The sequence below is a fragment of the Pyrgilauda ruficollis genome, unplaced genomic scaffold (genome assembly GCF_017590135.1).
Source record: "Pyrgilauda ruficollis isolate IOZ18807 unplaced genomic scaffold, ASM1759013v1 scaffold77, whole genome shotgun sequence".
Lineage (NCBI taxonomy): Eukaryota > Metazoa > Chordata > Aves > Passeriformes > Passeridae > Pyrgilauda > Pyrgilauda ruficollis.
The window spans coordinates 470,651-497,202 of NW_024529599.1; the positions used below are offsets into that span (position 1 = coordinate 470,651).

Here is a 26,552-nt window from a genome sequence, read left to right on the forward strand (position 1 = left end):
AAATTCTTGCCAGAGAGAGGTGCATTATGTGCAGCATGATGCATAATTCTGGAAACATATGTTAAACACAACTATTGAGAAGGGAGTACTAAAATCATTAATATTCATACAGTAAGTAAAATCTATCAGTCTAGGCATAATCTGTCACAGTGACTTGGCTCTAACAAAGGAAATAATCCCACACTGTATTTGTTAGCTATCGCAGTGTTGAGCAACTTGCTAAGTGAATTAAATAAATATAGTTTCTACTCTAAGAACACAGAGTTTTTATTCCTCCAAAGAAATTCTTTCCAGATTTACAGCTCATGCTAGTTAAGCAATTCCTCCAAAACCTTTTTGCCCTTTGAGGTACTGTTTCAGGGCCTGAGTCTGGAGCTGTCTTGTTTCTCCTTAGGTCATCCTTGGTGAGGAGCAAGCTCTCCACACAGCTGGACAGAGCACTCCAGCCAGCATTCCTTGTTTTACTTACTGCTTTATCAACTCATCATCCTTTTGTTGGCTTTGCTGAGTCTTCAGTAAGTTCTGCAAGGTTCCTCTTCATCAAGTTGTAGTTTGGGGTGGTGTCTCCTTGTTGCCACTCTCAGCTCACCTGAATTGAGACACCATCATTTTTCTCTAAACAGCTAAAGCCAGCACTTAATATTTTTTTAACTTTATACATTTGAGGAGGGAAAATTTCCAATCCTGACATTTGCTTCTGGACCCAGTGAACTCCCTGTTCTCTCTGCATCAGGAATGGTCTGTGCAATTCAGCATCACCTTTGAGTGTTTGCTTTCTCTGCTTGCTGCAGGTGCTCTTTATTCCTTGTCACACCAAGTCAATCTTCAGCACTCGGTGCTTTGTTAATTTATTATTTCTCAGGATGTTATCTTGACCTGTAGCACCATAAAAGGACAAGGGAGAATATCCAGTGGCCTTGAGGGAATAAAGATGCAGCCCTGGTACGTGATCTCAACCACATTATGTCACACTTGATGGCAGGCATGCTGTGCTTAGGTGTCAGGTTTGTATGAAGATGTTACCTGGTGCCTTCTGGAGCCATCAGATTTGGAAGAAAAACATGTCAGATTTTCCTGGAAACATCCTTAAAATACCAGAAATAAGCCTAGAGAAGGGATCTTTTTTCCCAAGTATAGAGTTTGGCTTGGGACTCTCAAATTCTCACCTTACAAAGGAAGAGTCCTTTTCTGCTATCCTCATAGTCAGTGATCAGCTCCTTTTCTCTACTGCTGCAAAATCCAGGTCTACAAGCCTTGATGCTTCTTAGCTGCAATCCTGTTCATCCAAAAATCTTCTGACTAGACCTGTTCCTTGTTTCTGATTTGAACATAGTGTTTGTTGGGTTTTTTTCAGCCTCATCCTTCACATTCTGAGCCCAGTAATCTCTGGGGATTGTGATTGGTTTTCATCTTTGGGACAATAAGGAGAATATTGTGTTAATATGGAGAAACTTTTTCAGATGTCACAATTAGATAATGATCACTAGGATTTTAAAGTTTTCTTTTAAATTCTACTTTGCTCTATCTCTGCCACCTGTGATCCAGTGACTGAAACCATGTTGAGTATTGCATTTCCTCCAGGTTTCTTTTGCCTAATTCCTGTTTGATTTGAAGATAACTTTATTTTAGATGAGATTTTATTACTTTAACTTCCTCTTTTAAGAAAGGATTTTTTTTCAATCTTTTTTTAAAGAATTCAGTGTGTATTTTCTGCCAGCTACTTCTGTAACTGACTTTACACAAAGACCTCTGGCAGATTCATCAGCCTCTCCTCTGCCTGTTGAGACATTTTGTTTCATGAAGTGGCACTTGTTGGCAGGTGACTGCCAAAGTGTCCAGGCATCCTCTGCTAAATTGTCCATATCTCAAAGGACTAAAAACCTTTGAGTAACCCACTTGCATTCTGTCACATTTGATGTGTGAGACTGTTGTGAGGGACTTCCCAAAATCCTAAAAAACACCAGTGTGGTACTTTGTGTTAGAATAACTAAAACACTGGTGGCAGTAGGATTTTATGGGTGTGTCAGATCCCTTCAAAAAAGTTAAAAGCAGTGCTGGATTGAGCATTAATGTGATGATTCAATTTTTAATTGAGTAGCCTGAGGAAGAAGTGTAACATAAATTTGTAAGAAAATCACTGAAGAGGACAGGTTAGGTAGAAAAGATTGTTCTTCAGGAAACAATTATTACATGAAGGATCCTGAGAAATAATGGGTCAGAAACCACTGTGAGCAGTAAAATTGTCCTCTGGTCTGGCTTGAAAATGCTAAAGGGTGCTTTAGTTTGACCAACTAAAATACTTGATGTTAAATGAATTGATTTTAGTTCAGTTATAGAGCACAGATTTGTGCAGCACAGTGCAACAAGTTCAAATTAAATAAAATAGACCAGGTCAATTTGAATAAAATGTTATAAACTCACACAAAGCCATTTGCTGCAATTCAGCCAAAGAACACACTTGTGAAGGAGTCTGGAAATGAAATTCCTGAGTCTCCAGTGTGGCTTGTCCTTCACCATCCTTGGCACTGCCTGTTTCCAAATTGAGAAAAAATAATGTCAGTAAGGCAAGACTTGAATAAATTTGGGGGGTAGGGAGGGTTTTTCATGGTCAGTAGGTCTGTTCACATAGGGAACAATGGCATCTGAAGGGGAGAGCGAGCACCAAGCTTGAAATTATTTTCACTTTGAAGGGGGAAGGGTAGAATTGTAAACATGTGTCTGTGATCTAAAGTGAAATCCTTGAACCTGTTACTGTCATGCAAGCTGCAGTTGTTTGTGGAGTGTGACTGATGTCCAGTAGAATGTAAAATATCTCAAGCTGAAAGGCCTTGGGGATATCATTAGAAAATGTCAGTGTCCCCCTCAGGATAGTCAGATAGGATGTCAAGTGTCACTTTGCCTGGTAGTAAAGAAACTTTTCCTTTGCATCAAAGGAGAGCTGTAAAAAATGCATTTTTCAGGATTAACTTAAAACATATAATTCACTGAGCATGCTTGCTGCATTAGGTCATCTGTTTGGGTGTGTGGTAAGCAGACTGGGCTTCTTTTTCAACAAAAAGGGTTCACCAGGATCTCACAGTCTTCTGGGGCATTGAATTTATTGGCTGAAATAAAGCTCCTCACCTCTTTAAAAAGCCTTTCCTTACAATGATCATACTGCCTGAAAAACACCAACCCAGCACATTGCAAATTAAAGCTTCTTCTCTCTGCCTGCTTTTTTGGAACCCTACTTTGTACACAGTGTTATTTGATCATGCTTACCCCAGGCTTCCCAGACATCAAAGCACAGTTTGAGATAGAACTCAGTGCCCCACTGAAACACGAGCAGAGATCTACCTGTTTGATTGGGGGTTCTCTTAATTTATTTTATTTTCTGCCTTGCTGTTTGCCCCCCGTGGGGGCTGCCTCCTGTGCATCAGATCCCCGCTCAGCTGTGGTTCCTCACAGCCCAGTTAGCAGAGAGGGCTCCTCCTGCCTTGCTAAAATCTGCCTCCTCCTGGGGATGTTCAGGAAGGCTGCCCAGCTGATATTGTCATTACTGGGTTTGATGGTTTGTGTTCACTGGCTGCCTTGCAGTGTGATGTTTCAGAGTGGGGTATTAATAACTCAGCGCTATGTGAATATTAAAAGAGGCTCATGTGTCTCACTTAGGAAAGGGGATTCATGCAAAAATGCGTTTTTAAGAGCAGAGCTGTGATGTGGAACTAAATCCAGACTGGTGTCAAACAAGCTGATGTGGCCTTTCCCAAGTTTTGGGTTTGTTAAAGTGCTGGGTTATGTCTGGAGTTTTCCAGACAGACAGAGGGCTTCCCTGAAATCTGCTGGGCCTCTCCCCTTCCACCTTTTAGTCTGGTGGAGAAGAAAGGAGAAAACCTAAGTGGGGAGGAGACAATGGCCACATGATAGCTCTGCAATCAGCTGCTAAATTCCTTCCTTTCCTCTGGAAAGCTGGGTGAGGGTGATTGTGCATTTGGGGAAATAAGTACAACAAAGTTACCAAAACCAGTACCTTAATCCTGTTTCTCTTTTTCTTCTCCCTTCACTCCATGCTTTCCATTCCCTGTTACTCATCTCTTCTTTTATCTATCTCTTTTTACTCATCCACACCCTTCTCTGTCTCCATGGGACTCTGGTTTGTGCTGTGTGCTCCTGGCACCGCACACAGCTCACCCTTTCTTTCTCCAATCAGGATGGCGGCCTAGTGGAAGAGCCCACTACTTCACCATTTTTGCCTTCACCAAGCCTGAAGCTCCCCCTTTCAAACAGTGCACTCCCTAATCAGACCCTGGGCGGGATTGCCTCAGGGCTGGGCATGCAAAACTTGAATTCTTCTAGACAGGTAAGGCTGTTGGGGGAGATGCTGAGGGGAATTTGGCTCTCTTGGAGTAGCTGCTAGTGCCTGTCAGCCTCTTCCCCAGGAAAAATGGGTTTAAACTGGAGGTGCAACAGCTTTGTTCATGTGAAATATCAGAGGAGGAGCTGCCTGCTGTGTAAATGTTTCACCTTACAGGACATAAAACACTGTGTCGTTGTAATTAGCTTGCTGATGACACATATCCATCCAGAAGAGTCTGCAGTGTTTTGGATTTACACCCCTGAACCCTGTTTGGCTCTGCCTTCATTGATGGAAAATGCCTCCTTTTTTTTGAGGCATTACTAATTGTCCCAGACTTGTAAGGCAGTGAGATAGCTCTAATTCATCTTTCCTGGCTGGTATAAATATTCTGTGATGTGGTGGGGGCTTTTTTATTCCATTCTTGCACCAAGTGTCAAGGCATCTCATGGTTTTAACAGGTGATAAGAAAGAAACTGTGCTTCCAGCACCTGGGTTAGGTAGGGCATTGAGTTCAGGGGTGTTTTGGCCCCTGTGTAGAACAGGCTGAGAGGGAAAGAAAAGGAGAGGAGATGAAGGGGGTGATAACTGATAACCACCATGAGAGTGAGAAGCCATTAAGTACTGTTGATTATGACAAGGTTATTTTTGCCATCAAACTGAAGTCCCAGCAAAGATATGAAATAACAACACAGAATAACTTCATCATTCTGTTGTGGCTCTTTATTATGTATATTCTTTTAGTTAGTTTTCTTAAGGCAATACTTGTCCAGCACTTACAGCCCATTAAGCACATCTTTCCAAAGCAGTCTCTACTAATAGATGTCCATTATCAGTAGCTTTGTAAAATGACTAAGTAAAAAAACTGCTTAGCCAGCTGGAGGATGGGGTTACTGTGAGTTTAATGCCTCCTTTCTCCTGTCCCTTGCTATACAAATACAAACATTTTTGGCAAGTACTTTTGATTGTTCATCTTGTGACCCTCTAGAGTCCTGCATCCTTATAAAAGCCATCTTCAACTTCAGCTGCCTTTTGTTCAGTCAACTGTACAAAGTTTTGGGGGTTTGGGATGTTGGGTACACGGCAATCTTTGCCTTGCCCAATTCTGAACTTTGTATGTGCTGGTCTCTTGATTCGTGCCTGTCAGAATCACTAAGAATAAAGCCTGCAGAGACAAGTAGCACCCAGGTTCTGTGCTGGGAGGTGTCACTAAGTGCCTGTGTCACTGTTGTCCTGCTGCAGATACCGAGTGGCAATCTGGGTATGTTTGGCAATAGCGGAGCAGCACAAGCCAGGACCATGCAACAGCCGCAGCAACCGCCAGTGCAACCTCTTAATTCATCCCAGCCTAGTCTTCGTGCTCAAGTGCCTCAGTTTCTATCCCCTCAGGTCAGACAACACCTCACTCATATGCTTTCCCTTTCCCTGCAACTCCTCCCATGCGCTCTGGCATGCTCCTGAGGCTTTGCAGCCGCTGCTGCCCGGCTGTGTCTGTGTTATTTGTTTGTTTCCTCGGCAGGAAGATGTGGCATGGCTGAGGTGTTCCCACATGCATGTCATATAATTACCTCTAAGAGCACGTTCTCGTGCTCCTTTTTGCACAGTGATGTTTCTGAGGCATTTGTGCTCATCTCATTTTTTATAAATGAACACTTGAATACGGTTATTGTGATTGTTTTAGAGCCTCTTGCTAATTTTTTTGATGGTTCATGGTGATAATAACATTTTCCAGCTGATGTGACTCTTATTGATGGCTCACGCAGTTGCCACTGTTAAAAGTAAATGTACAATGTTTAACACTCTTCTCTCCTTTAGGTTCAAGCACAGCTTTTGCAGTTTGCAGCAAAAAACATTGGTCTCAGCCCTGCACAGTTAACCTCGCCAATTAATAATCCTCAGCATATGACGATGTTGAACCAGCTCTATCAGCTGCAGCTGGTAAGTTAAAAGACATGGCAGATAAGCTCTAAATCAGAATTGAAAGCATGAAGATAAAATAGGAGAATGACTAAATTTTTAAATGACATGACAGATCTTCAAAACAATCAGCTGCTGATTTCTTTGGTAAAGTTTCTTTTTAAAGAAACACAGTAATATTTTTTTTTTTTTTTTTGCCTCGGGCTTTATAAATAGTCATTTGTGGAATAATTATCCTTTACAGCTGATCAGTGGAACTAAAAATCAGCTGTCTTCCTAGTGGTGTGAATAACACAGTGTGTTCTCAAACAGCACTGGCCTGGGTGTTACATGGCAGTGGAAAGATTAAACTGGACACATGTGTCACAACAGAATGAGACAAATCTTGGCAGTGCTGGTCACCTGAGTTACCTACAGGGTAACTTCTTCACTTGCCTCACTGAAAAATAAAGTGTAGGATGAATTTCCTTTAATTAATGGAGTGTATATTAAACACATCATGTGATAAGAACACTTTTGCTGTGTTTGAAAATGTGTTTGAAAAACATCTCTGTTTTTAATGCATATGAAAATACTTAATCGGATACTGTGAACTCAGTATTGGCCAGGGTTAAACATAAAATTACAGATGATAGATTAGTTCAGTTGCTGATCTCAGTGTCTAGTCAAACCCTTTTATTCAGTGTTTGATACTATTACTAATTTCTGATTATTTTCTCTAGTTTTGAGGAGCACAACATTATTCTCATAATAATTGAACAGTACCCAGCTACTTGAAAAATACCTGTACAGGATTCCTATGGATTTTGAATTCATGAAACTGTTGATGAATTCATCAAAGTGTTTCAGAGAAACTTACTTTGCAAAAGAATTTGCTGCCAAGCCAGTTACTTGAAAATTGTGGATTTTTTCAGGAATAAAGCAGCACAAGTGATTTAACAAGAAAGGGTTGGCAGAACTCAAAATGACCAAACCAAAAACAACAATCAGTATTTATACTGTTTGTATAATATCATAAACTTCTATTTTAATTTTTGCTTTGTGTTACAGTTATATCAGAAAAAAAAATAGCTTCCTATCTTTAATGACCACTTTTTGCCATGTGGACTTATTAGTTGTTTTTGTTTTATAAATGAACACAGGACTTAAATAAATGCATTATAAAATGCATTTGCAACAGGATTATTGCTGTTGCTGCATGGAGTGCTTTCAGAGCACTGCAGAGCTGGCCTTGTCTGTGCTGTGGCACACAGAGCAGCTGGAGGGAGCGTGCTGAGCTTGCTGAGTGTGCTGTGTCTGACTGTCCCTGTCCCCACAGGCGTACCAACGTTTACAAATCCAGCAGCAGATGTTACAGGCTCAGCGTAACGTTTCCGGACCCATGAGACAACAGGAGCAGCAAGTAGGTGTCCCTGCCAGCTCCATCTCTGCTTCAGGGGTTGGTTTCAGTAGCTTGGAGAGGCTCGGTGACATTACAGCAAAGCAGCTAAAGCATCCTTAAATCAGGGATGCAGTGCTGGGCTGGGAAGGTGCTGAGTAAAAATAAAATAAAAAATAAAGCTGATCCACAACCTTGCTGGAGGAAAGCTCTTCAGCCCTTTACACAGGCAGTTTGTATTTGTAAGGAGATGCAGTGTGTTGTTTCTCTGTAGAGAAATGCAGTGTTCCTGTGCATTGCCCACTGACAGTGTTTGTTGGCTCTCCCTGCAGGTTGCACGTACAATCAATAACATGCAGCAGCAGATCCAGCAGCACCAGCGCCAGCTGGCCCAGGCCCTGCTCATGAAGCAGCAGCCTCCCCCTCCACATCTATCTTTGCACCCCTCTGCAGGCAAATCAGCCATGGATAGCTTTTCACCCCATCCCCAGGCTCCCGGCCTTCCTGACCTGCAGACCAAAGAGCAACAGTCTTCACCGAACACCTTTGCTCCTTACCCTCTTGGTGAGTGTCCTCCTGCAGCAGCTCCACACAGGGAGGCCATCTCCTCAATTCACACCTCCAGATTTGGCTCCACACTGATGATTTGTTGATGTAACAAATACATCAAATACATTTGTTGACATAACAAATACATACATACATACATACATACATACATATATATATATATATACACATACATATATATCTATCTATCTATATATATATATATATATATATATATATATATATATATTTATGTACATACATATATATATATATATACACAGACATATATATCTCTCTCTATATATATATATATATATATATATGTATATCTATCTATCTAGGTAGATAGATATAGATAGATATCTATATAGATATGCATATAATATATATAGATATATTGGTGGATAGATATAGATACATAGATATTGATATATAGAGCTAAAGATATATCTAGATATAGGTATATACAAAGAGGAAGAGAAATATATATATATAAAAATATAGAAAATATATGAAAATATATAAATTATATATATATATTTGTTTGTTTATTAAATAAACAATATTTAATAAACAATATTGTTTATTTAATAAACAATATTTAATATTAAATACTCTGCTCAGTAGTCTAAAGAGAAGATGTAAGAGACATGCAAGAATCTTCAAAAACATAAAGGAGATCTAGGAAGACATTTTCTTGCATATCCTAATGCAAGAGGTAATAAACTTTAGTTGCATAAAAGAAGATCTAGTTAGACATTAAGAATCACTTAAGCAGAGTAGAGTACTGGAATAAATTATCTAGGAAGTTCCTGAAATCTTCACCAGCATTTTGTGGTAGGTTAGGCAGAGATCTGTCAGATATGATTGAAGTCAAAATAATTGATTGGGCCTGGATACAGAGGGAACAGAGCAACCTTTCAGACCTGTTTGCTATGTGATTGTTTGATGTGTGCTGCAGACTTCCTTTCTGACATAAAGGAATTAATTTAATCTCTTTGTGACTCTCTTTATGCTGAATACAATAGTATTGCCAAGCTTTATCTGCCATGCAGCAGTTAAGAAGGTAATTCTGACTGCTGTGGTGAGCTGTTGTGGCTGGCAGCATCAGAAGGCAAAAAAAATTTGTGAATTAAAGGCCTAAGTCTGAGAGGTTCTTATGATATCTCAGCTTTCTGTGATCTGCTAAGGATTATATATCAAGAAATACCCAGATTCATGTCACAGAAGCATTTCAAAATTATTCCCTTAATAACAGTCTGAGTGATTCTGTTCTGTGTATACAAAATAGAAACCAGTTACTGCAGAACCTGCTATGAAAAACAGCAGCTGTTTGTCTGACCTTTAATTGGTTCCTTTTTGGGGGATTTTTAGCAAAACAAAGTGGCAGACATTGGTGGGGGGTGCTGGGGAGACATTAGGAAGATTTTGGCTTAGCCATGGAATGGTGCAAACTGGTTTAAATGCAACATTCCAGTGCATTCTTCCAAAACAAGTGAAGAGACTGCAATACAATCACTGACAGCTTTAAAACATTATCCCTACATCTTGTTTCCCCCCCTTTTTAGCAAGGTTTTAACTTTTTCTGAATTCATGGGAGTTCTGTTGGTGTTCCATAAAAGCAAAAATTCTTGAAAATGTGAATTGAAAATGCCACACATGCATACAGATACCTGAAAATCAATGTTGGTTTTCAATCCCTCATTGTATGATGGATATCTAAGGATCTCTTTCCCCTGCAGCTGGACTGAACCCGAACATGAATGTAAATAACATGGACATTACTGGTGGTTTGTCAGTGAAGGACACTTCTCAGTCCCAGTCTCGCCTTCCTCAGTGGACACACCCCAACTCAATGGATAATCTGTCTAGTGCTGCTTCTTCTCTTGACCAGAACTCCAGCAAGCACGGTAATGTCCCCTGGCACCCCCTGCCAGCCTGGCTTTTGGTGATTCCAGCCACAGTGCAATTGGAATTATTTATCTTGCGTTCCTTTTTTTGTGTAAGTGCTCACAAATGGTTGGTACTGAGCACCTCTGAGCCCGTGAGATTTTATAGATGATTTCTGCAATGAAGGGCTTGCAGCTGTCACTCCGTGCATGCAGTGTAGGAATGTATTTTTCATGTGTTGGATTTTGTTGCTGAGAACAGGGAGTTCAAGTAAAACAAGCCTTTAGTGTTGGCAAAACAAGTCCCACAATCTTCCCCTTCTTCCAGACCTGCATACCTTCAATCCAAAAAAACTTTACATTGGCTTTCTCCCACAGTTTTTCCAGTATCATCAACCTTTCCCTGTACAAAAGTGTATGATGGGTTACATAGTTACTCAGCCTAGAGTTAAGGGTAAAAACTTCCTCCTTTTCTAGAAGTGACCTTTATCCCTAATGCCTCCAGTATCCTGAGCCAGTTATTCCTTTATTTCCCGTCTCAGATTTATTCTGTTAGAACATGGGGCTCTGTTAACTTTATTATATCCTGGATTTTATTCTGAGCAGCATGAGTTACTTCATTTACATCAGTTTTTTATTCTGCAAGTGGCTGTACTGCCGAAGCCAAATTGTTGTTTGATAGTTTGTAGAAACATGAGAACAGCCATTTCAAATCATCCATCCTGTCAGCACTGAATGCCTGGGGAAGGATGAGATGAGGGATATTCCTTGGTATGCTGCCTCAGCAAGTTCCTATTTACCAACAGTGTGATGATTTGAATTACTTAGTCTCTTTTTGGCAGGAATTTAATGCAGAGTTCTTTAACTTGAATGTCTAGATTGTACCAGCAATGTGTCTCTCAGCTGTAGCCCCTGCTAAGGCCTCAGATGCCATTAAGCTTGCTTACTGTGTTTGCATTGTAATTTTCTTTTTACCTTTGTAATACAGAAAGAAAGGGCAAAAAAAGCAAATAATTCCAAAAGAAATCCTGCTGAAATCCCAAACCCCCAACCCCCTGTGGCTCCTTGCAGGTGCTATCCCTGGAGGTTTGAGCATTGGTCCTCCGGGAAAGTCCTCCCTCGATGACTCCTACGGCCGCTATGATCTGATGCAGAACAGTGAGTCTCCTGCCAGCCCACCTGTAGCTGTTCCTCACAGCTGGTCACGTGCCAAATCCGATAGTGATAAGATTTCCAATGGCTCCAGCATCAACTGGCCACCAGGTAACTCAATCCAAAGCCTGTCACCCTGATTTTTAAAGTTTTTCTAAGCCTTCTGATGTTTACATTCTTGTCACAAACTTTCTCACACACTTTCTTTAAATAACTTACTGGTTTACATTCTTTTATGGAGGAAGAGAAATTTGACAGACTGCTGGTTTGTCCAGTGTCATTGGAGAGGTGGCACTGTCACCCTCCAGTCCACTGTCACTTCTGGAAATCTATAAATGTTGGAGTCAGAAATGAAAAGTGCCCTTTTTGCCTTGGGAGATGCGTGTCCACATCGTGTTATTTCATGTCCTGTAGTGACACAAAGCCTTGCTGTTGGGCTGGTGTCCCTCAAACACATTCTTGAGTGTGTTTGAGGGACACACTTTCTTGAGTCCTCCTGATGCTCAGGAGCTGTGGAGAATCACGACTTCACACACTTCCCTTTTTATTGTGTTGGAAACAGAGTTTCACCCAGGAGTGCCATGGAAAGGACTGCAGAATATTGATCCTGAAAATGACCCCGATGTTACTCCTGGCAGTGTTCCAACTGGGCCTACCATAAACACCACGATACAGGATGTGAATCGCTATCTGCTCAAGAGTGGAGGTAAGCACACAAACTGCTTCCACCTCTCTGCATAATTTATTTTCCCTTCCAAAAAAGGGTTGACCTCATTTGTTACAGATATAACATATTTTTTGCATGTGCTCCTAATGTAATAATGCTTCTGCTCAGAACTGTCACTGAATATCCAGAAATAATTGTTTTAAAAGAAGGGATTAAGAAATTTCTTGTTTTCCATGGGAACGTAAATACTTTTATATTGGAAAAGGCTGTGAGATGTAATTTAAACTTCTGTGGTCACTGGAAGTTTTTCTGACCTGTGTCACAAGGTTTTGAACAATATTTTGCTCTCCACACTGCCCACCCTCCTCCATATTTTGTGAAATTCTCAAAGACTCAATACAAAGTTCCACAGTTGTTGCTGAGACAGCAGGCTTCTGCTACACTAATTAACTGTAGCTTTGTTAGAGGATCAATAAGCAAAATAAATTAGAACTGGTTTATCTCCAAAACCATAAAAGAAAAAAAATTGGGAATTGACTAGTAAACTAGTATTTCCCAGTGCTATTTCCTTTCCTTTTGTCTTGGCAGTGCTTACTTCAGAATAAAAAGGGAATTCTATAAAACAAGAACGCATTGGGACTGTGCTACTTATTAGCTACATGTGCTGGAAGTTGATCAAGGGAAAGGTGGCTTGGTTAATTGTGATCTGAGTGCCAAAATAGCAAAGTTATCTGCACTCTGTCAGAGCACTGCAATTGGCACAGGAATAATATAACCAGGCTGTTCAGAAGGACCTGTCAGGAGTAAAAATGTGGGGTTTGTTTTAACAGTTACATCTGTGATAGCAGCACAGATTGTGACCTTCTTGAAGTGGGGGTCCAGCTCTGGGATTGTTACCTCAGGTAAGGGATGTGAAACGTGAGGGAAAGGAATGCAGAGTGTTGATTGCCTGCAGTGATTTTGGTTGTCTCTTAGCAAGAAGCAGCCTTCCTTTCAGCTGAAACATGAAGTATTTGGGTAATGAGTAAGGTTGAATTAGCTTGAATGACTCCAAAGTGCTTCCAAGGGGACGGGCAGGTTTGAAGTTATAAAAAGAAAAGCTGTAACATGTTTAATTCAGTGACACTTCAAATAGAGTGCACCCAAGAAATACTCCTCAGGCCAGAAGCCTAAAGCTACAGAGCTCTACCTGTAAAATCAGATGATATCCACTACAGGTCTTGCTGCTGTAGAGAAGGAGCATGAGCTCTGTTGGTGCATAATCTGCCTGGGGAATGAAGAAATAACTCCTCTCCTTAGAAAGGTCAGCAGAGATGGTCTTAGCAGAAGTAAACAGGCCCTCAAGAGGTCAGACCTTCTGAAAAGCAGTGCCTGTGGGGGTCTGTGTGTGCTTCTTTTCCTCATTAGCTTTTTAGCTTGGTAATAATAGAATTTTAATAAAAACTGTAGTTGCAGAATCTGTTCCTCTATGCTTGTATAACTGCAGCCTGAAGCACAGAGCTTGTGCTGACAGACAGAGCTGCTCCCCAGGTAAAGGGTCACGCTGTGAGGTGTGCTGTCCTTGCCCTGTGCACTTAAAATCAGGTCAAACTTAAGCTTTTGGGTCCATTTTTGCTTTGCCCTGTTTGCTAATGAAGCTTTGGAGGGTCAGCTTCTGTGAGCTAAGAGTTGTAGCCACGAGGACTCAGGACCATTTTCAGCTCTGTGGGCCTTTGAATCTGCTATAATTCCATAGTTATATATAATTCCATAGCCTGGGGAATAGATTATTTCCAGACAGAGCCTGATAGAGTTCTGTTGCATTAAACTGATGTCTGTGTCAGTGTCCCTTGGAGCACAGGGAGTCTGGTTAAGGTGAAGTTTGGTTGGTTGCTGTTCCAGTTGAAAACAAAGCCTGTGTTTTTATTGAGCTGTGAGGGATGAGATTGTCTTTTTGCTTTCTCCCTTCTACCCCAACACAGTGCTCTTTGCTACACAGCTCACCTATTTTTATTAGTCAGTTAAAGATGTTTCAGTATCACAGCCCATCTCTGTGTGTCAGGAATGATAAGTCACCCAGGATACACACTTGATTTTGTTGGTGGCTAGAGAGAATACTTCCAGCTCTCCTGATCTTTGCAATGAAGATTTTTGATTTTGTGTTCAGTTTCTTTCATTTGCTGCCAGTAAGGAGATTGTATGTGTGCTTAGATAGATGCTCAGATTGTAAATGATTTACTGAGGTGGTTTTGTGCTATTTCATTTATATTATCAGTTTGAGAAGAAATTGCTGAAATATATCTTTGCTTTTACTGAAAGTCTGCAAAAATTTAAAGATACTTGTGGGCATTAGGATGTAGGGGAAGTGTTTACCTTGAATAATTTAGGACAGATCACCCGTGGTAAGAGGTTAGTTTATCATACACATCTCTGCTCATCTACAGTTGCCATTGCCTAAGTCAGCTGGCAGAGGACATTTATAAATGAAGCCTGTTCCTGTGAGACTAAACACTTTAACACTGACTTTCTGAGTCATGTATCTTAAAGGAAATGCAGAATTTACCTTCTGCACTAGAATTGTTCCTGTGCCAGCTTCCTTCTCTTTCCCCCTAAAGACTTCTGCCTCACTTTATCACGCTTCCAGCAACATTTCATTCCTAGACTTCAGAGACCAGGCTAATTAAGGAGAATGCCTTGCATGGTTTGTATTTGCACATAACAGATTTGCTTATGTCACACCAAACATCATTATGCCCATCTTTCTTAGTTGCTTCTCTGCTGGTTCTGCAGGGTCATCCCCAACATCATCTCAGAATGCCACGCTGCCTTCATCGAGTGCCTGGCCGCTTAGTGCCTCCGGCTACAGTAGCTCTTTCAGCAGCATTGCATCTGCACCTAGCATTGCAGGTACGGCCTTTCTGCTTCCACAGCTTCTGCATTCCCAGGAAAAGGCCCTAGGGAGTGCTCTGCCAGTGCTTGCAGGAGTGCTGCCCCAGGCAGAAGTGTGTTTGGAGCCCTGTGCTAGGTGGCAGCTCTCCTGGCAGCTCTGCGGTGGGGAGTGGTGGATGGTGAGCCTGGGATTGTGCTGAGGAAAAATGGATTTATTCCACTTGGTGTCACTCTGGCATCGAGATCTTTGGGGGGAGGAACGCTGCCCAGGGCCTCAGCAGGAATAGACCCTTCCAGGAAGAGCTGATGTGAAATTTGTGTGAAAGTACTCACTGTTAAAAGTGAAACACCTTCAGCTCAGAAAAAGCTTCAGTAGTGCCTCCAAGGGGTGCTTTTTGCATGGCTCTGGGGGGTTGGGTTTGGGGCTTTTCAATGTCTTTTAATAGTCAAGCCAAAGCCTGATGCTCCCCTGTATGGCTGAGCTAAATAATTACCACATTTTCTTTACTGAGCTCTAAATTCTGGAGCTTCTTTTTGCAAAACATAAAAATTTTGCACGCAAACTGGCTATCCAAATATGCAGTTTGTGCCATTCTAAAATTGTGTTGGGCTATATAGATGGATGGGAAAAGAAAATGCTGATCCACTGAAATCCACCCCACTTCTCTGAGGGTGCAGCCTCTGGATCAGGCTGCAGAATGCAAAACAAAAAGGACTTGTTTGGGATGTTTTCCTCCAGTGAAAGGAAAAGAAAGGAGTGGCTTGCTTTTCTTTATTTGCCATACATTTTTGCTTTTTTTGCTGCCTTTTTTTTGTTGTTTTTGCAGTGTCATCTAATGTTTGTGTTACCCCTTGAGAAGCAGTGACATAGCAACACCTGGCCTCTGGTGCTGTGCCTGTCTTGGGTGCCCCATCACTGGCTGGGCTGCTCTGAGCTCTCAAACTCAAGACTTCCTCCTCTCCTCTCCCCATTTTACACTCATTAATGTCCTCATTGTCATTGTCAAAATGTTTTTGTTGCTACAATTTGCCAGAAGATGGGAGAGTGGTTGCCCTTTCACTTAAATTGTTATGATTCAATATGAAATAATTGAGTTAAACGATTTAGATAAATGGAGGCAATTTGAGGAATGTGTGTGCATGTAACTGAGTCTGGGATTTTGCAACTGGTAAATTTGGCTTTGGGACTCATAAAATTACTCAGTGCCTGCCTGAAGTCTTAAAGCACTGAAACTTAAATCTGCCACTTCTAGTTTTATAAAAATTCACAAGCTCTTTACATCTTGGACTTTATCAGATCAAATATTTTCTTATTCTCTGCAATAAGCATTAAAACAGTCACAGCATCATTTGCTGGGGCAGAAGATGCAGGATTGTGTCCCTTTCAGTCCATTCCAGCCCTCCATGTGCTGCCAGTGCTGGGAACAGCAGGACTGGGCTGTGGCAGGGAAATTGGGCTCTGATTGCACAGCACATGTTGGTATCAGGTGGAAAGGCTAAAGGTGAATAAAGATTTGTTTTCTTATCCATTATTTAAATCAATCCAGTCTGCCCCTCTGAATGCTGTAATGTGTCTGCTGTTCTTGGGTTTGTGTTATTTTATAAAACTTTGAATTGGCAGTTACAGCAGTAAGAGTTTGAAAACTGATCAGGGAAAGAACAAGCAACAGCAGAAAGTTATAAAGGCTGAAGGATTGTGGTATGGTCTGATCTTCTGAAGACTTAGTTTCTCTCAAAGATACTTGGAAAAAATAGTATAGGTTACTTCAAATGTTCAGAAAAAAAGTTTTTGTTGGTCTTTGATCTTTAGAATTTTAATAATGCATCAGAAGAACATATGGATATACTGAATTCTTTATATTAGGTAAAATGAGTTGTGCAAGAAAAAGTGTTTAAGTCCTGTTAAACCTTTGAGAGAGACAGTCTTGAAGTGTTTCATTATAATTTTGATGAAATCAGATTTCAAATACCTATGTCCATTTTCTGGACTTCTTTCCATGTATCATCTTTTACAAGAAAACAAAACAATAGATTTTGAAAAGGGAACTTTTCTGTATGTAGCAGGTAATGTGAGGTTCAATAAACACAACAGTACTGAAAATTGTGAACAGTGGTTTAAGCAGGTTCAAATATAGGATTATTCCAATATATTTAATGTAGGATGTATAGCACTGGATGCTGCAGACAGATGTTCTTTTCCTCCTGAGAAGCTGGGAGCATGTAGCCCACGATGCCCATTAGTGAAGAACACCCAAATGTACTGTTTTTCTCTTGCAGGTAAACTGTCAGACATCAAGTCCACGTGGTCCTCTGGCCCAATCTCTCACACCCAAGCCTCTCTGTCCCACGAACTCTGGAAGGTACCCAGAAACACTACAGCTCCAACCAGACCTCCTCCAGGCTTAACCAACACCAAGCCATCCTCCACGTGGGGTGCCAGTCCCCTGGGCTGGACCAGCTCTTACTCCTCTGGTACTCACAGCTCTCTTTTCTGCCTTCTTTTCAGCATTGTTTGCTTCTCCTCTGCCTGTGAGGCTCCAGAAACCAGAGCTTTAACACAGCTGGATGTTCTGTGCTGGGGATGCATCTCCTGTCTCATTATTTCACTTCGAATAAGTTGTAAATGAAGCATCTTTCAGCTGGTCATGGTAGTGATTTTACATAGGAATTGCCCAATTTCTTTAACTCCCAACTAGGATTTTTTTCCCCCAGTTCCTTGATTTCTAAAAATGTCTTTCAAACATGTGTCCTGTTCTGTGGTGTGATCTAAGACTTCAAGAGGAGCCCGTGGAATTTAATATGGAACACATGGATGTGAAGCATTTAGGACCTGATGGCATTACAGGGCCCTCAGGGAATGGCTGAATTTTTTCATGCTGGCTCCTTCTTTTATATGCCTTTGTTTGGTTTAATACAAATAGGAGAAGCCATGGATCTGGCTAAATATATCTATCTGTATTTAGATACCTCTATCAATATAAACATAGATGTATATATGTATTTATTTTATAAAGCTGGTTTAATAATCTGCTTACACTAAGTTGAGAATTAAATGTTCTTCCCTCTTCCTGGCATTCATTTTGAATGTTCCTTCACCAAACCCCCACCTGGAAGAGCAGATAAAGCTGCTCCCAGGATTCTCTCTGGAGCACCCACAGGATGCACTGTGACTCTCAAATGCCACTCCTAAATATCAAGCTTGTACAGCTTCTTCCTGCAAAGCACCAAGCTGTAAAGCACCAGGCTGAGGTTGTTAAGGGCAGGGTTTTTTGTTATGTCCTTGTATCTTCAATCAGAACATTGTCAGTGCAGAAATACCTGTTTTGAATAAGTCATGCACATTAATCTGTCATTGGCAAGAGAGCAGAGTGCTGCAGTGCTATAAAAATCTTTATTAGCAGGCAGCAATCTGAGCTTGGACATCAGAACTGCTTTTAAAATGTGTCTTCCAGATTAATTCTAATGCATCCTGAGAATCCAGTATGTGGCTGTGCCATGCCTGCATCTGTTAGCTCCCTAATAGTTACTGTGGGAGTATGAAAAATGCCACAGATCTTAGAAATGTAACAAGAGCAGCTTTTCATTCTGCAACCTTTCCTTCCAAGGGAGGCAGTAAATCAAGATGTGAGGAAAATGCTGTAGGATTTGTTTTCAGCAGCACTGAGGCTTGTTAGTGTGTTGTGATTCCAGATAAATCTGCCTGTAAGGTGCTCTCCAGAGACTGTGCTCAAATGTTTTGTTGTGGAATTTGTGTTGCAGGTTCTGCATGGAGTACTGACAGCTCAGGGAGAACAAGCAGCTGGCTGGTTCTTCGGAACCTCACCCCCCAGGTAACTGCAATTGTACAAAACTGCCCAGGAAAAAACACTTGAATTTAAGAGATGATGAGAACAACACTTAGCAGCCCTGGCCATTTGATTCATTTGAAAGAAGAATAATTATTCTGCATTTATTACAAGTATCTGTCTTCTGCAGGGAATTTGTTAAGTGTTCAAAGTGCTGTCAAATCAAGTATGAACTTTCAAGCCTGTAATTAGTCATTCAGTGGGCACCATTTCAAGTTTGGAGGTGAATGATGTTGTAAAGCACAGACAGAGATGTAAAATCTGATTTTCCTATGGGTTTTTTTGGGTTCTTCTCATATGTCTGTCACATCCTCTACTTGTCCTTCACGGTGTCATTCCAAAGGCAGAACATAAGTCACAGAGCCTTGGATGCAGACATCCAAATTAAGCTTTGGGAAAATTTAATTACATTTATGAAGTGTGTTTTCCCTTTAACGTATTTCTGGATTTCTGTGGACGTCTAATGATAAATATAATTTGTATAACCTAAATTGAGAAAATTCATGCTCTGGACTGTAGGAAATTCTTAAAAACACAGGATATCTCCCTCAATGAAGAGAGCAATAAGTGTGTAATTAAGTACTTTCCTTTCACTTGTACTCACTCTTTAGCTTTTAAGCATTTGTTAATGAAGCATTTAAGATAAGATGACAATACCACAGGTAACCTGTTGGAACCCTGGATGCTAAGAATCTTAAACTTTCTGTACTAAAAGGCAGAAACCCGCAAGAAAATACTATATTTGACCTGAGGTCATAAAAAAAGCCTCCAAAATTAATTAATAGCACTGGGATTATGGGTGTGTAGTTTAATTAGAAGTGTGTAATATCACAGGACAAAAAACGTAAAAGTTTTAAAATATAGCAATATATAGAAAACAAAATAGAAGTTTTAGGATAATAACTAATCCTTCTTCTTCACCTTCTTCTCCATGGATTTGGGAAATATTTTGTAATTAGACAGAAAAGTCCTCATTGTGGACTTCGAAGGATTAGTTATTGAGTTAAAAGTAAAAATAATTTAAATATCATTTCTTAACGAGATAATTTAACCTTTAAAAACCTTATATAGAAAAATAATTAACCATTTCGTCACTTATTAATAAAATACCATAGAACTCACAACTTACAATATGGATAAAAAACAACAAACACCCAAGCCTAAACACAAAACACCCATCTCAAGCCCTTCAATCCAACCCTGAGAGAAACAAAAAGGAAGCAGCAGTAACTGGTTTGCCCTTGGCCCTGGCAGATCGATGGCTCCACGCTGCGCACGCTGTGCCTGCAGCACGGCCCTCTCATCACATTCCACCTGAACCTGACCCAAGGCAACGCTGTGGTCCGATACAGCTCCAAGGAGGAGGCAGCCAAGGCCCAGAAGTCTCTGCACATGTACGTTCCTGCTCCCTCTTTCTTTTGTACAAAGCCGGTTCCAGCTCGGGAAAGATTTTCTTAGGCGTAACCGATCACTAGTTGCTTCAACTTCATTTTTAATGTTACCTAATGAGAGAGGAAAAAGTTAATTGGGGGTGGATGCTGAATAAGAGGGTGTTAGAAAACTTTATTCAGCATAAATAAAATCCTCAGTTAGGACTTGTCACCTGTAAGGCCACAAAGAAATTGTAGGATGTGATAAGGATTCCAAAGGAAGCTCAAGGAGAGCACAGGACAAGGTTTTAGCTTTGGAAAGAAACAGAGAGGGTAAAAAAATGCTGAATAAGCAATATGTTCATGGTGGTCACCTTTTTTTAAAGGAGTTATGAGAGAAGTGTAAGACAACAAAATCTGCTTTTTAGGAGTTTTAAAATCAGTGGGACTAATTGGCATAAGGGCACAAGAGGTAAAATCAGTGCCATTAGGCAGGATGAAGAATACAGAGAGTGATGTTTCAGGAGAATTACTTGGGTATTTAGAGTTGGAAAGCAATTCTCTTTATCAACATAATGAAAGCATAATGAAAGTACTGAGGCAGTGGGAGCATCATGTGGCTGGAGAGCTTCTGTCCTTGTTCCTGAAGAGGATTGAGGCTCCAGGATGTGTCAGTTAGATGGGGTGGTCTCCACCTTTGTGGATTTTGGTGTTTGTGGGTATAGAAAGGTGGATAGAAAATAGGACAGAGCAGGCTGGGTTGAAGAGACAGGAGTTGCTCAGAGTGGACGTGGTGGAAATTTTCACCTTAATTTCAGCTTGGGGGGAGGTGGATCCCTGTCACAGAGTTGCTTGGGGTGGGAGGGATGTTAGAGCTCACCCAGTGCCACCCCTGCCATGGCAGGGACACCTTCACTGTCCCAGGCTGCTCCAAGCCCCATCCAGCCTGGCCTTGGACCTTCCAGTGATCCAGGGGCAGCTTCTCTGGACACCTGTGCCAGGGCCTGCCCACCCTCACAGGGAAGAATATGTTCCTCATAGCCCATCCAACCCTGCTCTGTGTCAGGCTGAAGCCATTCCCCTTTGTCCATAGTCTGTCCGTGTTCCCTGGAGCTCCTTCAGGCAGTCAGATCAGGCTGACCAATCCCAATTCCCTCAGCCATCCATCCATTCCTGACAGAAAACACCCTTTACCCCCCACATCTCAGGTGTGTCCTGGGCAACACCACCATCCTGGCGGAGTTTGCTGGCGAGGAAGAAGTGAACCGTTTCCTGGCGCAGGGGCAGGCGCTGCCGCCCACCTCCAGCTGGCAGTCCAACACTGGATCCACGCCCGGCCGCCTGGGCTCCTCGGGCAGCTCCCACGGGCTGGTGCGCCCCGACGCCGGCCACTGGAACCCCCCGTGCCTGGGGGGCAAGGGCAGCAGCGACCTGCTGTGGGGAGGGGTCCCCCAGTACTCCAGCAGCCTTTGGGGACCCCCCAGCGCCGACGACGGCAGAGTCATCGGGAGCCCCACGCCCCTCAACACCCTCCTGCCGGGGGATCTGCTCAGCGGGGAGTCCATCTAGGAGACACGGTGGAAGTAACAATCATCAGCACTAAAGGATAACAGAGAATTAAAAAAAAAAAAAAAAAAATTAAAAAAAAATGAATAAAATGGTAACCCTTTCCAGTCCCGGGCTTGATGAAGAATCCAGCTTTAACCCATGAGACTGGCAGCCCTCCTTAGTACCTCTGTCCAATATTGAATCTGAAACTGCAGAAGTCCTTGTGAACTGTTCCTGAAACAGTATGGGCTCCTTTGGTCAGTGTCACATGCTAATGACAGGTTTTACTTTTTTCATGGCTTTTTTTTGTTTTTGTTTTATGTCGTCTTTTTATGTTTGTATGGTGATTTTTCAAAACCAAGTATAAAAGCTGCTTAGAATAGGTCTATCATGAAGGGCACTTTTCAGAATTTGGGCTGGAAAGGGTTATTTTATCAACTGGGGGGGGTGGGAAGGGGAAATGAAAGCCTATTTAAATGAGCCTGTGACTATTATGCACATTACAGAGGCGGACCCAATAATCAGAAAGGGTGAAGTGTGATATTTTACCATTGGTACAGAAAAGTGACGATTCCGAGTGGCAACTCTGGACTGTACAGGTTGAGAGTGGGGGAGGGAGGGCAGGGTTGGGGTATCTCTGTGTCCACTACTCCCATGGATCTGCCTATGCACATTACCCTTGTTTCATTACTTTTTCATGTCATTTTTTTTAATCCCAAAAAATAGAAAAAGTTAAAAAAAAAAGAATAAAAAAAATCAACAAAAAAAAAAAATACTTAAAAAAAAAAAAGCAACAAACCATATCAACATGCAAATACTTGAATCCAGCAGGCCAATAACAAAATGTGAACACTTTCTGAGTTGAATTATTACACTTCCAGGTCAGCATCAGTACACAAAAAACAGGCTCTAAGAATTTTGTTTTTTAAAAGTTCAGACTCTATGTTTTTGTTGGGACAGATGTGAGTGTGTGTGTGTGTGTGCCTGTGTGTGCGTGTGCCCACGTGTGGTTTAACTCAACGTGTGAAGTTTTTTCCTTTGGTTCAGTATATGCTTTTTATTTGCTCATTGGTCAAATGTTTAATTGTTATTAGCTTCTAACTTTGCACTGAGTGTCCGCAGCCCTTCTTGTAGCTAATCCTGTAATGGTAAAAACACACAAAAAAACAAAAAAAGAAAAAAAAAAAAAAGGAAAAAGAAAAAAAAAAAGGAAAGAAACTGATAGAAGGGGCCGGCGACAATTCACGTGTAAATGTTTACTCAAGGACTCTTATTGCATTTTAAAATTACAGTGTGTATCTCTGGAGAATAATATGTATATCTACCTTTAGCGGCTTTTTATTGTGGACTAATGCAAGAAAATTATTACCGGAGTATTGCACCATTTTTCCATTCGGAATATAAAGTTTAAAAAAAAAAAATACTCTTGTTGAACTGTGGCCATAGATAATTGTAAAGAGTTGATAGTTCCCTTGCAAGCAGGAACAGAAACAAGCACTTGGACATAAGTTTTGACTGCTTTTGGAGGAGCCAGGAGTTTTGGCTCCCACCTGTTTACAGACCTTTTTTTCTCCTTCAAACTTTTTTATAAAAAAAGGAATTTAAAAAAAAAAAAAAAAAAAAAGAGAAAAAACAAAACAAACAAAAAAAAAAAAGACTTCCATCGTAAAGAAAACTATTTTCAGAATGAAGATATGCTACTTCAGAGCTCTGGGATTGAACAGTGTTGTTGTATTATCCTTTTCTTTGGCCATTGCTGTGTACTATTTTTGTTGTTGTTTTCCTCCTCTTCGTCAAAGTGGCGAAAACTTTGTGATCACTATCTTGCACATGGTGGAAGATGTCTCAGGAAAGCCGGGTTTCCCGAGGAGCAACTCCACACCATTTCATGTATTTTTAAAACCCAACTCCTAGCACTGAAGATATTATTAAAAAACAAAATAAAATAAAAAAAAAAAGACAGTAAGAAAGAAGAAAAATACCTAATCTAATGTGTAGCAGTTACATATTTACCAAATAATGGACTCAAAAGAAATAGATGTTTGAAGAGTGCTTTATATATTAAAAAATCGCTTTATGTTTAAAAAAAAGATCAATGTTTTTGATTGTTTTGAAAGGAAGAAAGACAATGGAATAACATACACTTCAAGTATGTTTTAAAAATTATATGAACATTGTGCTCCCTGCCTGCTTGGATCAGGAAACTTGTGCATTACATTTTTTTTTTTTTTGGAAGATTAGCTTTTTAATGGTTTTATCAGATTTAAAGGGTCCTGCAAGATTGCAAATTAACAAAAGCTGGTTTTATAGAGGATCATGAACTATGCACAAACTGGGTTCAAGACTTGTTTTGTTTTGTTTTTTTTTTCCTCAAGTTTTAGTAGTGTATTTAGCTGAATAACCTTTCCTCAGAGTAATTGCATCTCATTGCCATTACACGCCTCCTACATATATATTTTATATATACATATATATACACACACACACTTATATAAAATATGTATGTGTGTATGTGCGTGTTTACATACAATTTTCCATGCTGAAGTTTAGCATTGAGTTGTAGAAAAACTCCTGATATTTTCAAATTGGGAATGAAAATTTCTGTTGGAGGGGTTGGGGTGGGAATGGGTGGGTTTTGTTTTTAGGGGCTTTTTTTTTTTTTTTTTGCCTTTCCTTTTGAATTAAAGATGTCTGTAACTCTGAGATTAAAAAGAAAACCAACAATTGTGGCTTTTAATGTTTATTCTCCTCATAGAATGTGATTGTTAAAAGAACATGCACCGAAAGTTGCTTTCAAGAGTACGAAGATTCTTTGAAACTTAATAAATTGCAGTTTTTTCTTGGCTGTTGAAATAATGTGTACTTTTCTTTTATGCAGGGGATACTAGATATATATATATTGTTAAATCTGTGAAGGTATTTCATGGAAGGAGTTTAATTTTGAATGAGAATTCCGTGTACAGACAGGCAGACCCCTCCTGTTGTGGTCACCCCTGTGCTCTCTGCTGGTGACACTCATCAGCTTTTCCATCAACGCTTTGCACGTCTCATCCAGGAGCAGCAGAACCCATTTTTGCCTTCAGATTCTGTTTTTTCTCATTTTTCCATGTCTCCAGTAACACAGTAGCTGAGTTTGTTCCCCCCTCCAGCCAGGCTGGGCTCCCCCACTTTCAGGCCCTGGATGTCCCCAGTTGCCAGTTTAGAGATCTGATCTTCCTGAGGTGAGCAATAGCCCCTAAAAAGAGGAAAAACAAAATGTTTTCACGTTTGGCCTTGCAGGGTTTGAGTGTCAGAGGATGTTCACCACTTGAAGGTTCTTTTACCCCAGAGATGCCAACCTGAGGAGGTGCAGGGCTGGGGGTCCATGGAGAGACCCCAGCCCTGCCCCATTCCCAGGCTTTTCCTGCCTCCCCCAAACCAATCCCTGAGCCCCCAGCACTGGGGCCACTGGTGTGGGGTGATGCTGAGCAGGGCTGGCCCGGGTCTCAGGGGTGTGAGTCTGGCCAGAGGAGCTCATTCCCCCCATCCACTGGGGAAGGAGAATCTGGCATGGACAGCTGGGTTGTTGAGAGTTCTTCCAGCCCTGGAGCACCACCCACCCACACTGTCACTGGGATTGTCCCTGAGCCAAATTCCCAGGAAGGACCCAGTGGGCAGTTGGGTCTGAGTTGTGCTGGAAGAGATGATACAGTTAAAATACTCAAATCCAGCTTAGGGGGTAATTTCTGTTATGGAAGCAGCAAAATCTCCCAGTCTGGAGCCTGTTCTGCCAATTGGATTGATCTGGCCCCAAAATCACACAGCTCTTTTTTACTGGAAGCTGCTTCCCCCCCCCCCCCCTTTTTTTTTTTCTTTTTTTTTTTTTTTTTTCCTCTTCCAGGTGTTTATAATGAAACTTAAAAAAGAGTTGCCTTTTCCTTCTCTGATTCTTTCCTGCCTTGGGCATTTTGTCCTTGGCAAGGAGGGCTTTCAGTTTTGGTGTCTCTGGGCTTTGTTGCCGAGACATTGAGGTCCCTTATGGAGTCAAACGTTTTGTTCTTCCATGAGGTTGGCAGCAACAACTTTTTGTAAACCAGATGCACTCTTAAAATTCAGAACTTCCCCCGATACATTAAAAGAAATTTCAGCTTCTGGCCAAAATCAATCTTTCAATGTTTGCATAGCTATTTTTTTCAGTGTCATTCCTCTGCTTCAATGCTATCCAGTATCTCTTAAATTGTAAAGAAAGCTCCTGGTGATCAGGATTCACCCTCTGGCCGCAGAATCTTTACAAGAAAACATTTTTAACACTTTGTGTTTTTCTGTATGTTGCGTTTGCTGTACCCTCCATGGCACCTTCACTGCATGGCTCCCTGTCTAGGCCAAGAGAATTTCTCTTTCCTAAGTGGTCTGAAACTGTCAGATTTCTCAGTTCTTTGTCTAGTTTGTGGGTGGCACTGGCAGAGCAGATGTTTTGCTTTTCTCCAATAAATATATTATTGTTCTTGCTAATTCAATATATGATTGTGTATGTGAAGGAACTTTTTAATTAAAAACAACAAAAAAAAATGTATATGGCTATCTGTATGTGTTAAGAATTACATGGAGCTGGAAGAGTCTGGAAACGGAATTGGAAAACACGTTAGGATTTGGGCGCGGAGCTCCAGGGCCGCGGGGCCACCCGAACGATGTCACCTGCACCATGTCACCCACACGGTGTCACCCTCTGTGTGCCACCCGACCGGGGCCACCCGCACGGCGTCACCCTCTCTGTGCCACCCGCACAATGCCACCCACATGGTGCCACCCGCACGATGTCACCAGCACGTCGTCCCCCGCATGATGCCACCAGTGATGTCACCCTCTCTGTGCCACCCGCACAATGCCACCCACATGGTGCCACCCGCACGATGTCACCAGCACGTCGTCCCCCGCATGATGCCACCAGTGATGTCACCCTCTCTGTGCCACCCGCACAATGCCACCCACATGGTGCCACCCGCACGATGTCACCAGCATGGTGTCACCCTCTCGGTGTCACCCGCACGATGCCA

At 41.4% G+C, this 26,552-nt stretch overlaps 1 protein-coding gene across 12 annotated transcripts in view; it reads left to right on the forward strand.

The window, feature by feature from the left end:
- The window catches only part of TNRC6C (trinucleotide repeat containing adaptor 6C), a 98,094-nt gene extending 73,722 nt beyond the window's left edge, over positions 1-24,372 (forward strand). For 6 of the 12 annotated variants that reach the window (XM_041486460.1, XM_041486463.1, XM_041486461.1 and 3 more), the window contains 13 exons: positions 4,166-4,339; positions 5,576-5,722; positions 6,149-6,271; positions 7,569-7,652; positions 7,961-8,192; positions 9,923-10,090; positions 11,141-11,332; positions 11,784-11,927; positions 14,658-14,774; positions 17,034-17,228; positions 18,516-18,586; positions 19,856-19,995; positions 21,180-24,372. In XM_041486460.1, the coding sequence (XP_041342394.1) occupies positions 4,166-4,339; positions 5,576-5,722; positions 6,149-6,271; positions 7,569-7,652; positions 7,961-8,192; positions 9,923-10,090; positions 11,141-11,332; positions 11,784-11,927; positions 14,658-14,774; positions 17,034-17,228; positions 18,516-18,586; positions 19,856-19,995; positions 21,180-21,540 (2,148 nt within the window). In that variant the 3' untranslated portion in view covers positions 21,541-24,372. The remainder of the gene's footprint in view (positions 1-4,165; positions 4,340-5,575; positions 5,723-6,148; positions 6,272-7,568; positions 7,653-7,960; positions 8,193-9,922; positions 10,091-11,140; positions 11,333-11,783; positions 11,928-14,657; positions 14,775-17,033; positions 17,229-18,515; positions 18,587-19,855; positions 19,996-21,179) is intronic. The other 6 variants (XM_041486462.1, XM_041486466.1, XM_041486465.1 and 3 more) reach the window with 4 other exon arrangements.
- The last annotated feature ends 2,180 nt before the right edge of the window (positions 24,373-26,552 follow it).